Source organism: Anopheles darlingi, chromosome 2 (assembly GCF_943734745.1).
Source record: "Anopheles darlingi chromosome 2, idAnoDarlMG_H_01, whole genome shotgun sequence".
NCBI lineage: Eukaryota > Metazoa > Arthropoda > Insecta > Diptera > Culicidae > Anopheles > Anopheles darlingi.
Genome location: NC_064874.1, coordinates 10,410,291 through 10,421,771, shown reverse-complemented (window position 1 = coordinate 10,421,771; position 11,481 = coordinate 10,410,291). Strand labels below are relative to the sequence as shown.

Here is an 11,481-nt window from a genome sequence, read left to right as displayed (position 1 = left end):
GGTCCACCGGTCGGACATTCCACTGAGCACTCCCGCCCTGGGTGCAAAGTGGCAGCAGCGTGGTGATGAGAAATGCATGTCAGAAGTAGCTGATCCAGTCAAGATTTAACTTCATTAAAGACCAGGCCACGAAGCCACCTTGCACCATCTGGCACGATGCACAGAGCCTGGGGTTGCGCTATTGAATGATCCCTTTCCAGACCGAGGCCTTTGCAAAGCGTTGCACAGGCGTTGATGGAAATTTCTTTTCATTAGAAAAATTTAAAATTAATTTTCTTCCGCATCTCTCGTCGCCATCGCGATAAGCGCGCGCGATGATGCAGATCCCGTGGCAATTCCCGACAGGCATCAGGCACCAGGGGGCTTTAATGAAACTATCCCTACGATACTACCACGGTCCAATGGTGCGCAGGTCGCAAGGTACGCGTCGGCCCCGTGTCGAGGTGAGAGGCGTAAGCATGAAAATACCTTTCAAGAAATTACAAAGAATTTAATTTCTCCGCAAAAAGCAGCAGTAGCAGTGCGAACCGCATAACACGCCAGGGAAAACTTTTGCATCGCTGGCTGGACGAGGAAAAACAAACAATTCATCAGCAAACATGTGGGCGAGAGGCGAAACGTAAACGCCAGCAGCAGTAGCAGTAGCAGTAGCAGCAGCAGTACGGACAAACTCACTGGTCACTGGTCTGGGCCAGAGACCGGACCGCCCCGGTTTGGGCATCAAACTTCTACGCCATGGCCACAAGGGAAGTCTCGACGGAATACTGCTGCTGCTGCTGCTGCTACTGGAATGCTGCTTTTCATCTGAAACGTAAATAAAAGATTTTCCGTTTCTTTTTCCCTTCGTTCCTCCCTCCAAAAGAAGCTGTTTAATTTTACTCGATGATGAGGGTCGAGCGCGGGGTCGTGCGGTTTGAACACCTGAACACGGGGCAGCGACGCGGACGGATAACCCTGGAGCGGGATCTTCTCGCGGGTCTTTCCGGGCGTTCGTTTCTTTTGTTGCGCGAGAATAATGAGACCGACATTGTCCGCCATTGCTACTTCCAGTCAGGCTTGAAGGCGAAAGCGAAGGCGATGGATTTTTGCTCCTCGTGCTTTTTGTGTATGCTCACAAACTTCCCTGTCAAGCAAGCAACAAGCAAACGCACAGAGTGCCTTCTGTGCCTCGAGGATCGTGGCTGCACCGTGATGGGATTGAAATTTGAAAGGAATCCTTCGCTCGAAGGTCGATTGGCCGTCTAGGAGCGGTTCGTTCGTTTGACTTTTAGCAATCCGTGTCAAAACATAAAATCCGATGCAATTTAATAACATTATCCGTTGTAATGGATAATGCAACAACTGCAGCTCACCGTCCACATCACAAGGATTGTTATTGCAGAAACAGAAACTGAGAAGAGAGATTCACAAATTCAATTCGCTATAGGGGTTCGGGATATACGAGAGATGAGGTTTTCCACGAATGCAAACTGTCCATTAAATCGTTACTACAAGTCTAAGCTTGGAGTAGTTATCACAAGCGGATGCAGTTCGCTGTCTTTACTAAGAAGAGAAGAGGCTTCGGCAGCATAGATACATAATTTACAAAAAAAAACTGGTGTTTGAGCAAATATTCTACACGGATTCGTCAGGCGTTACAAACCACACCAATCCAAATGACAAGCTGTAAGTGGTCGGCATTCGCACGATAGCACGATAGAAGCTAATGGTGGTGAGAAGGATGTTAGTGGAAAGCGTACAGTGGGGCTACTCGTCTCGTCTCGTTTCGCGTTTGCGTGGCGCGACTCCAACATCTTGGAATTGAGCATATTGCGGTGCGTTTTCATTCACCCAACATTTGGCACACACACGCAGGTGGTGAAAGGTGAAATGGACGTGAAGAAATGGGACTTGGTTGCCCCTTTGGTTGAGGGGAATTGATGATTGAGAGGAGCGGAATATACTTACTTGATGCATGGGCTGCTGCTGCTGCTGCTCCAGGACTTTGTCCGTATTTAGTCAGAGGTAGGACCGTACCGGCACCTGCGGATGCAGTGCCGGATGGACGAGCGTCGCATGCTGCAGTGCGGCCGCACTCGGCAGCTCAGCGGCCGCCGCTGAGAAAGCTAGCGGATGGTGCCATAGTTCCGGGGCGCCAGGAAAAAACGGAGTACCTAAGTCTGACAAAAAGAAGACAGTTAGAGAGAGGCTACGGGGGGGCTAAACAAAAGGGGGCTATCACAAGGAGAATCTTGTACGACACTGGACACGGGACAGATCACACACACACTCCCGCTAAACATTGATAGACTGTTCGTTGGTTGGACTAGTAACTTCAGTAGCTTCCGTTTTTAATAGCACTTTTTGAGACATTTTGAGGTTCGTTTTATGCGGAACTGGGGGTTTTGGGGGGCAGGGCGAGGTAGGAGGTAGGGGCCTTTGCTCTCTACACCCAATAATACACACGCATCGTACGTCTCTCCCCGGGGGGAGCTCTAGGATTTCGCGATGAGATGTGACCCTAGAACGCGCACTGCGGCTGCGGCTGCGGCGGCGGTGCTAGTGCCGAGAGAGAGAGAGAGTGTGAGTGTGTGTGTGTGTGTGTGGAGAGTGTACCAAATAACGGTGTGGGATATACGTGCGAGCGCGTGGGCTTGTAGGTGGGTGGGGCAGGATATCAGCATCGACCGGTGCATAGAGGTGTTGCACTGTTGCACTCTACGTGACGCGATCGATCGGAACGCGAACCGATTGTGTTGGATGCCTCGCGACCGGCTTCGCGACACGTTCTAGCAAACGGGGTTGCTCTACTTCATTTACAGCTCGCTAGCACTAACTTTCAACCAATTCAAACATAGTTACAATCTAATCTACAATACTGCCAAGATATTCGCTTGTAATTGATGCTTATTGCTTTTCACATTATCTTTAACTTTAATTCGAGAGCCCTGAAACAGTTCAGTAAAAAACTCTGAGCAAATGCATTGACCTACAACGAGACTCGCACTCCGACCCCAAGGCAAGGTGTTTGCGGTTGAAGTTGCGGTGACGGTGTGTGTGGTTGTGTTTGTGAAAATACTGGTGAATAGGTGGTTGGACGACTGGCGGGAAATGGAAAAGAAAATGGTTTTTTAAACGAAAAAAAAGTACTTACGTCCAGCAGTAAGTGGGTGCATCAATGCAGGATGTGCAGCTGTGGCCGCTGTATTAGGTTGTGGTTTTGGTTTGCTGACTTTAGTGTTACTCTTGGCGAATTCCAAGCGTATTGTTTGGGGCATATCGGGATCGAAGCGTACACCTTGCTGCAAGATTGATAGTTTCGTTTTTTGTTTCGATGCGGTGGTGTGCGTTTGTTTTTTTGGAGGTCGTTCGTCGAATTCGTTTCGATTGCGATCATCGATTGATTGGATAATTTGGCGAGAAGTTTGGTTTAGTTTTTTTTTGGTTCCGTTTATCATTTCGATTCGATTCGGTGAGTTGTTGCCGATGGTTTATGCATCCGTGGTGCACACACATACCGATCACATACCGGTTGTCGCGATTGACACGCAGTGCAGTTGAGTTGTTGTTTTTTTTGGGAGGAGTTCGCGGTTTTTACGCGGTGGTGTGCAAATTTGAAAGGGGGTTTTTTGGTGGGGGTTTGATAATGCACGAAGAAGTAGACGGATTTGCCAAAAGAAAAACAAACGGAGGGAAGGAATGCCATTTTACGTGGTAATGGATTTTCCAGCAACAAACAAACAAAGGCGTGATTTGCGTAATCGAGTTCGATGGCAACGATCGGGGAATTGTACGATGCGGGAGATGCAAGAGCATATAAAAAGAGAAAAGAGAGAGAGAGAGAGAATGGAAAAAAGAAGGAAAAGAGAGAATAAAATGTTTTGATTTCCTTTTGACGGCACGGCCATTAGCGATTGGAGTGTTAAATGCGAATATACTATATTAGGCGCCTGATATCTTTCGATTTCAGCACCGGTTTAGTAGCGTTCGGTTTGGTGGGGATCGAGGGGGGAGAATGTTTCGTTGAAATTAAAGACAAAAAACAAAAAAGGGACAAAACAGGTATCATAAGAATTTGTTGTTAAACACAAAAGAAGGACGTTAGACACATCAGGAAAACGTTAACAAGGAAAATATTAGTAACGAGGCGATTCTGAACAAATATTGGAGATGATTTAAACTCTGAATGGAAGAATTTCTTCGGACGTTAGTTACTTTGACTTAAAAAACAACAATGAATTGAGAAACAAAAGAAAACCTTACCCTGATGACTGGATGTTTGTTCCCACTAGTGAAAGGTTTGTGTTAAGGTGAACATGAATTTTAACGAGCAATTTCATTAAAAACTTTGCACAAAAATGCTAAAAAGTCCTAAATGAAAAGCACAGCGGCATCGTGTGATTAAGATTCATTGAGTTTGAAACGAGTTTCCACCATCGGTAGGATCAAAGCGATGGCGTTAAAGAGTTCCAGGACCAGAACAGTTTGCAAACTGAACTCCAAGCTAGCATATCGGCTAGGGTAGGTATGCAAGAAGTAGATCAAAGGTTAACGGCTTTGCCACTTCCATAGCATCACTCAAGTCCAGATCAAGTATAGATCAATCGAGAGTTTCGAGTGGGAGTATAATTGTTGTTGTGTGTATGCGTGAGAATGTTAATCCTTTCGCAGGAGCTAATCCTTTCAAACTAGAACGGCAGAACTAGAAGTGTTTGTTTAGTGTTTGCTGCTGGTGTTTGTGGAGTGGATGTGATAGTGATGGTGATAGTGGCGGTGGTGGTGGTGGTGGTGGTGAGTTAGTGTAGCAGTGAGCCCTACGAGTATCGTTTTTTCCTTGATTTAATCTACTAATTGAATGTCAGGACGAAACTCATCGGCCCAGCATCAACAAGTTCTATTACTAGGAAATATTAAGACATTTTACATTGACATTGAAATGAGTGAAACCTTTGAAGTTGAATTGTCACAGCAGGAGCAATCGCTCTAATGTCTATTCGTGTACTGTGTATTCGTGTGTGTGGTGTGTTTGTGTGTTTCAGGTCTTTGGTCGAAAACTTTCGGTGGAAACTCTTTACATTTCACATCACCAGCTAGCTACCGCACAGACATGTGTGTGAGAGAGACTGATGGGGAGCCAGGGCCAGGGTGACGGTTTCTAATGAATGAACCATAACGAAAGAAAACGTAGTTCCGAGGAGGGGGACACCAGGAACGGGGACAGGAGCATACGGAGAACGCATCATCACAACATCAGCTCCCTAGCTATGTGAGCTCAACACAATCATAAAAGCGGTGAAACGAAGGCGGTGTTGGTGGGTTATGGTTATTCCACGCGAGTTAGTAAATAACGTAAGGGCGAAGGGGTGGGGAGGTACAGTTAAGGTTAAGGTTGGTGGGGCGCATAATCGTGCCGAAAGGAGCTGTGGCGGGGAAAGGGTAGGTTTAATTTTTTTTTCGGTTGAGGCGCTTTGTTTTTTTTTGCCGGGAGGAAATGTTTATGCGAAAGGTCAGAGGCCTGCAGAGCAGCGCTTTCCTCACTCGCTTCCTGAGGAGAAGGCTTTAGTCGTGGGCGGCCCTCTGGGTGGCCATTTTCGTTCGTACCTGTAGGTCCTGCTTCGCTGCTTCCGCTCCGGCCCGTGTGTTGAAGGTAACGAATCCAACCGGCTGCGAATCGAAAGGAAAGAAAACACGCGAGGGGTGGGGGGGGGGGGGGGGTCAGAAGGGATGAACCTCCGCGAATGGCGGAAGGAAAACGCCGGCAACAAACTTACCGATGCCGTTTTGCCATTTTTGCTCGTAACCTTCAGCAGCGATCCTTCGTAGCCTTCGTAGGCTCTGAACAGCAAGTACAGCTCCCGGGGCTTCGCATCCATCGGCAGTCCACTCACAAACAGTGTGCGCACCTGCGGGTGAAGAAAAAAACCGGAAGGAAAATGGTGAAAAAATGCTTCCCGATGAAATCGCAGAAGATGAATATTGTTAACGCGTAACGCCACTAGCGCCAGTGTGGTGATGGTGGTGGTGGGAAACTTCTTTATTATCTCGTTATCTCGTAAGGCAGGCAAAGCGAGGTCATGGGTGCGCCTTTTTTTTGTCCGCGCTTTGCTTGTAAGTGATTTAGCCCTTTTTCGCAAAGAGGAGCAGAGTTTTGCTTTCGGAAAATCTTTTCTTGCAGTACGCTCTTGCTTTGTCTTCAAAAGGGAAAAACCCAAAAACACAAAGACAATCGATCGAATCCGTCGATCCAACAGAGCGTCCATATTGGATTAGTAAGAATAGAATGGATTCAGGGGGAAAGGGAACGCTAGGACGCGGCAAATGGTGGCCCTATTGCTAACGAAACGTTTGCGAAAACGAAATCCCACCATATTCTGTTCCATGAAATGCCAACGAAAGCATCAAAACCAAATCAGAGATTACAGCAAACTAAAGCTACGGTGGCGGAAACGCACACCAATTGCCATGTAGCCATCTTCCTGGGTTTGGTCTCGTTATCTCCGTAGTCGATTTGATTGCTGTTGTTGTTGTTGTTGTTGTTGCTGGGGCCGTCGTGTGCATGTCCGAATCATTCCCTTTCTTTCCATCACAAAAACGGGAAGCGTAGCGGAAGAAAGTAATTTTAAACATTGCCGCTTAGTTACTTTCGTTCGCCTGAGGTTGATACGGCCAAGCTCCCAGACCAGACCAGAGAGTCGAACCTGAACCACCGCTACTGTAATTACTTCGTTCATTCTTTCGGTCCTACAGTCATCTCTCTCTCTCTCTCTTTCTCTCCAGATACTAGGAGCGGTTCCAGGAAAAACTCATTCTTTCGCCCGAAAAGCCCGCCCGAAGTCCGGTTTGCTTGTTTGTGGCCGCAACTCTGGTTGGCGGCCGCCCCGAGGGAGCATACACCGCCAAAATGGAAAACTTGCTAGAAGCCAGCAGCACCAGAAGCCATGACTCTAGATTCTCTCTTCTCCCCCTCTGTTTTGCCAAAACAACAATTCGCCACCGCAGTAACTGGCCTAGCTACGCTACGTACGGTAAGCAGAGGGTGAGGGAAAAGACTTCATAACAATCATGTTGTGGGCCAGTTCTCCGTTCCAACCAACCAACCAGCCAATCATCAGGGATCAGAGGGTGCCTGGAAAATCTTTTCGCATAGGAAGCGTTTCGCGGTTTTCTTCTTTGCACCTGGATTTTTCTTTTGGGGTGGAAATTTCTGTTCCTCGAGGACCGTCTGGTGCTTGAAGACCAGAAAGCGGCGTCGATATCGGCAAGATGGAAGAAATTAAATGTTTACTTCCTTTTTAAAGAATTTGAATAACACTCTGGGGAAAACGCTGGGCCACTCGTGAACTCGTCTGCGCTGTTTGAGTTGATGGTTTAGCAGGAATAATGTTATTTTTCGATTGGTTTTGCACAAACAACCTTATCGTCGGTACAGAGCCCATAGTTCATCATTTTTCAACTTGCTACAATGAATGCAATCAATCTATACTATCAATAAGCAGATGAATGTTTGATCTGCTATTAATTGGTTGGTTACATTGTTTAACCGATTCGTTGAATTTTTTTCAAATGAACCGGTAATGAAGCGGCAACAATGTAAACGCAGGATGAAAGGGGATTACTCATAATGGAACCACGGAATTCATAATGATGATGGTAAACATTGAACGCTACTCCTCACAACCTCATGAGCAACAATGAACGGCGTGTGCGTGCGTGCGTGTGTGCGTGTGTGTGGCCGTGGTATTAATATTTCAGCCACAGTAATCGGGATCACCCCGAAAGGGTGACTTTGTACGCCACACGCCGAACCTGTGGTCACACTCTGCGCTACTACTACTACTACTAGAAGTACTTGGTACGCTACGGTATCTATCGAAAAGCGTTCATCGTTAATGCATCGAAAACGATTGTTTCGGGGCTCGATTGGATGTCGTGGTGTGTAGCGTGTGTGTCGAGGTTCCCTTCCGTCGTTCCCATATTCCGGAGGTGATAAAACGTGTGGTAATTGGTGTCGGTCGGTCGGTCGGTCGGACTCCGGCTCCGCCGGCTGCTCAAAGGGAAACCAATTTTTGCTCATTAGAGATCCCGGGGCCTCGAGGGCCGGGGCCGTGTTTAATCCTTCTCACTAGCAGAGCCCGGCTCAGCTCAACCGATGTTTCGACGACGTGACGGCACCTCATTCGAGCCCACATAACATAACAGACGAAGGAAGAAGGCCCTTCCTCTCCCCCCTCTAAAAAGGCTTCTCCATAGTCACCATGGATCGTGTGGTGTTATCGTTTCATTTTAAACGAAATTAATTATTAACTAACGTTACCGAATGAAACTTTCCCAGCCACTCATCATCATCATCATCATCATCACCAGCATCGTCATCGATGCTCCGGCTAGTCAGCACAACGACCTGCGGTGCCGTTAAACGGTTGCCATACGAGATGTGCATATTGCCCCGAATGGCACACGACGGCACTCAGGACCTGGTCTCGAGGACTTGGAATGGTGGTGGTGGTGGTCGCACAAACCCTAATCAACGTGTTGGCCAGCACTGTGCGTCCTTTGGCCATCGGACCGTTTTGGGGACCGTTGTCCTAGGAACCGACATGGAGAGAGGCTTTTCCAATTAACTTCCATCGGCAGGCACATGGTCAGCTGCGGCTAGTCCTAGGGTTCAGCACTAGGACCTCACACCATCCGAGTGTGTGTGTGTGTGTGTGTGTTGGTGTGGGAAAGTGTGCAGAAAGGCCGAGGCATATTTGAGTGATGATAAGGTGCCGAAGAAGAGGGTAGATGATTAAAATTTTAAACCCACCCCTTTGCGAAACCCATGCGGTCCCGAGTGAAGTGACACTAAGGGAACTGGTCCACCTGACCACTACCAGCACCTTGTGCGCCTTAGTGTTCGAGCCTCTTTTAGCTAGTTTTTAACGATAAGTAGTTTGCTGGCCCATGAATAACTGATGAGTGCATATGTGCCTGTGGGTGGGAGGCGGGTGGGTAGTCTTTCTGGAATCTTGGACGGAACACAACCGATGAGGGTGGACGAGAAACACTGATGAGGGTGTTTCTTGCGGTTTCGCAAATTAGTGACACCAGCTGTCCCGGCTCACACTCGGGCCATAAATGGTCCCCGGTTCTCTTACCCTTTGCTTTGCTAGTGTCTGTCAGAGTGGTCAGAGGATAATTATTCGTTCGGCACGAGGAGAAGGTAGCTTGGGACATTTATTAGGGCTCACCGGACGGACGACTCATGGCCGATGAAGTGCCCGACAAGTCGATCTATCAAAAACCCCTTTCTGCTGCTGCTGCTGCTGCAGAACATCATTCAATCATTCATTTAGGAATCAAAGCACCGGGGAACAGCTGCTGGAAACTGCTCCAGCGGCCACCGGGGCCCATCATCGCATCGATCCAAGAATGGGTCCCAATCGTGTAATCGGAATCGGAAGGGGCCCCGCTAGGCTCGGCTAGGCTTTAGTGTAAATAGTTAGCTGCCAGATGATTGGATGATTTATGCCTTCCACGATGCGCATTAAATATTCACCCAAATAGCGACTCGACTCGACCGAAATAGACACACACACACAAGTTCGATTGTGGTTTTTTCTTTCCAAAACGGGAGATCACCGGAATCACGGACCCTAACCTTGCTCCCACGAGACCAAAACTTCCGGACCGGTGGCTGTCGGTTCCCGGTTTCAGTTTCAGTTACCGGAAAAGGTTAACGTTGCGAACTTTTAATGAGCTTTCTTTACGATATCAATCATGATAAGGCTTTGATGGGTTCATCGGGGAATTCCATGGCCTTCCATGGCCTGCTGCTTGAAAGGAAGGAAATCTTGAACCAGGATTATCAATCTCTATGAGCGTCAAACATCGGAACAAATTGGGAAAAACATAGCAAGCAGGTCTAGGATATTTCGATACAGAATGGTTCCTTTCATGTGTGTGTGTGTGTGTGTGTGTTTGTCTCTGGTTGTGTGATACATGTTTATGAATATTAATTGCCAACAGGTCGCCGGCCTTATTTACGGATTCCGGTGACACTGGTGAACGGATGGGGGATTACTCTTGAGATTAGGAAAGGGATTAGCATCGAAGTGTCAACCTCTTTACCGGGATCCCTAATTGGAATCGTGTGGTCGACGATGGTCCTGGCCGGGGGCAGGGTCGATTTCATCGATTATTCAAAAGGGATATAAGGCTATTCACGGCGTGACTAGTTCCTCCGTGAGTTCAGTCCGGGATGCTATTCCTTTAATATTCTGATACAACTATCTAGAATATTTGGGATAATAGGAACCAGCAACGATGCCCTTCTAGCAAACAAAACAAGTCGCAGGCTACTCTTCCCGGGAAACCTTTTGTTCTCTGCAAATAATAAACTTATCAACGTCAAAATCTGGAATCACGACCGAGAATGCTTTACAGAAACTTTTGCACCACAATCCGATCATTCCACACCAAAAAGAATGCCCGGACGGTACAATCGCTCGCTGATAATTGGGAGTTCGTGGTCGTGGCAGTGCACAGCAGTGGTCCTGTCCGCTTTGGTTCGTAACCGATACCAGCCCGCTACGCTTCGACGTGGAACGTGAAAAACGAGGCGAAATGATTGAGTTATTGCCTTTTCCGCGTGGTTTTGAAAACTCCCGTGGCTGGTGCTGGCGAAAGTTCTTTCGCGCTTGATAGAGACCGCACCTTCGCCCTTTAGAGAAGGGGAAGAGGGGGAGTGAGGTGTCACACCGTGTGCCAATATTTGTGTCGCACTAATTAATTTAAATTCCTCGCCACGCCTCGGTGCGACGAAAATGTTTAATTAAAGTGCCCGAGGGGGTGACCTCGACCGCGGACCCGGGTGGTGATGGTGATGGTGAAGGTGACCATCGACCATGCGATCGTTATCCTGGGCGAGGTAGCCCTCGGTGATGGTCGCCATTGCTGTGAGAAGCGAAAAGCTGAAAGCAAAATCACAAACTAGATCGCGATAGGACGCGGTGTTTTTCCTACTTTTTGGACGTAGAATTGTTAAAAGTATCTTCGCTTTTCCGGCGTCTCACCGGAAAAGTGGAAACATTGCAACTTCCCCCTCATCCACAACCCCGCGTCTCGTTCTCAACACACCTCACCTCAGCCACAAGCGCTCAGTGGCTCATGATAAAATAATGACAAAACATTTATTATTTCCTGTAATCCGAAGTGGATCTCCTCCAACGTCGTCGTCGTCATTGTGATTTTCTTGTCCAAATTTTTAAGTATTTCCCCGGCACCCCGGCAGCGGTACGGTGCGTGGGAAGGGTGGGTAACAACTTTTGCGCTTGACAAATATTCGCGGTGCGTATCATGCTCCGGCGAAACCGCTTTAGCTTCCTTTCTTCGCCGATGGGCGATGGGGGCGCATGGCGACAACCGTGGCCACACCGTGCCACCCCCATTTCCGCCCATTGTCATCATCCATCTTCACCCACCACGAGCACGAGCAGGAGCGAGCGAGCGGCTTTACATGGT

General features: G+C 48.0%; 1 protein-coding gene across 1 annotated transcript in view; it reads right to left on the bottom strand.

Moving 5' to 3' along the window:
* The window catches only part of LOC125949066 (uncharacterized), a 146,664-nt gene that overhangs the window by 9,272 nt on the left and 125,911 nt on the right, over window positions 1-11,481 (bottom strand). The window contains exons 3-6 of the mRNA XM_049675754.1: window positions 5,751-5,882; window positions 5,581-5,643; window positions 3,134-3,281; window positions 2,017-2,159 (exon numbers count right to left, since the gene is read on the bottom strand). Of these exons, the coding sequence (XP_049531711.1) occupies window positions 2,017-2,159; window positions 3,134-3,281; window positions 5,581-5,643; window positions 5,751-5,882 (486 nt within the window). The remainder of the gene's footprint in view (window positions 1-2,016; window positions 2,160-3,133; window positions 3,282-5,580; window positions 5,644-5,750; window positions 5,883-11,481) is intronic.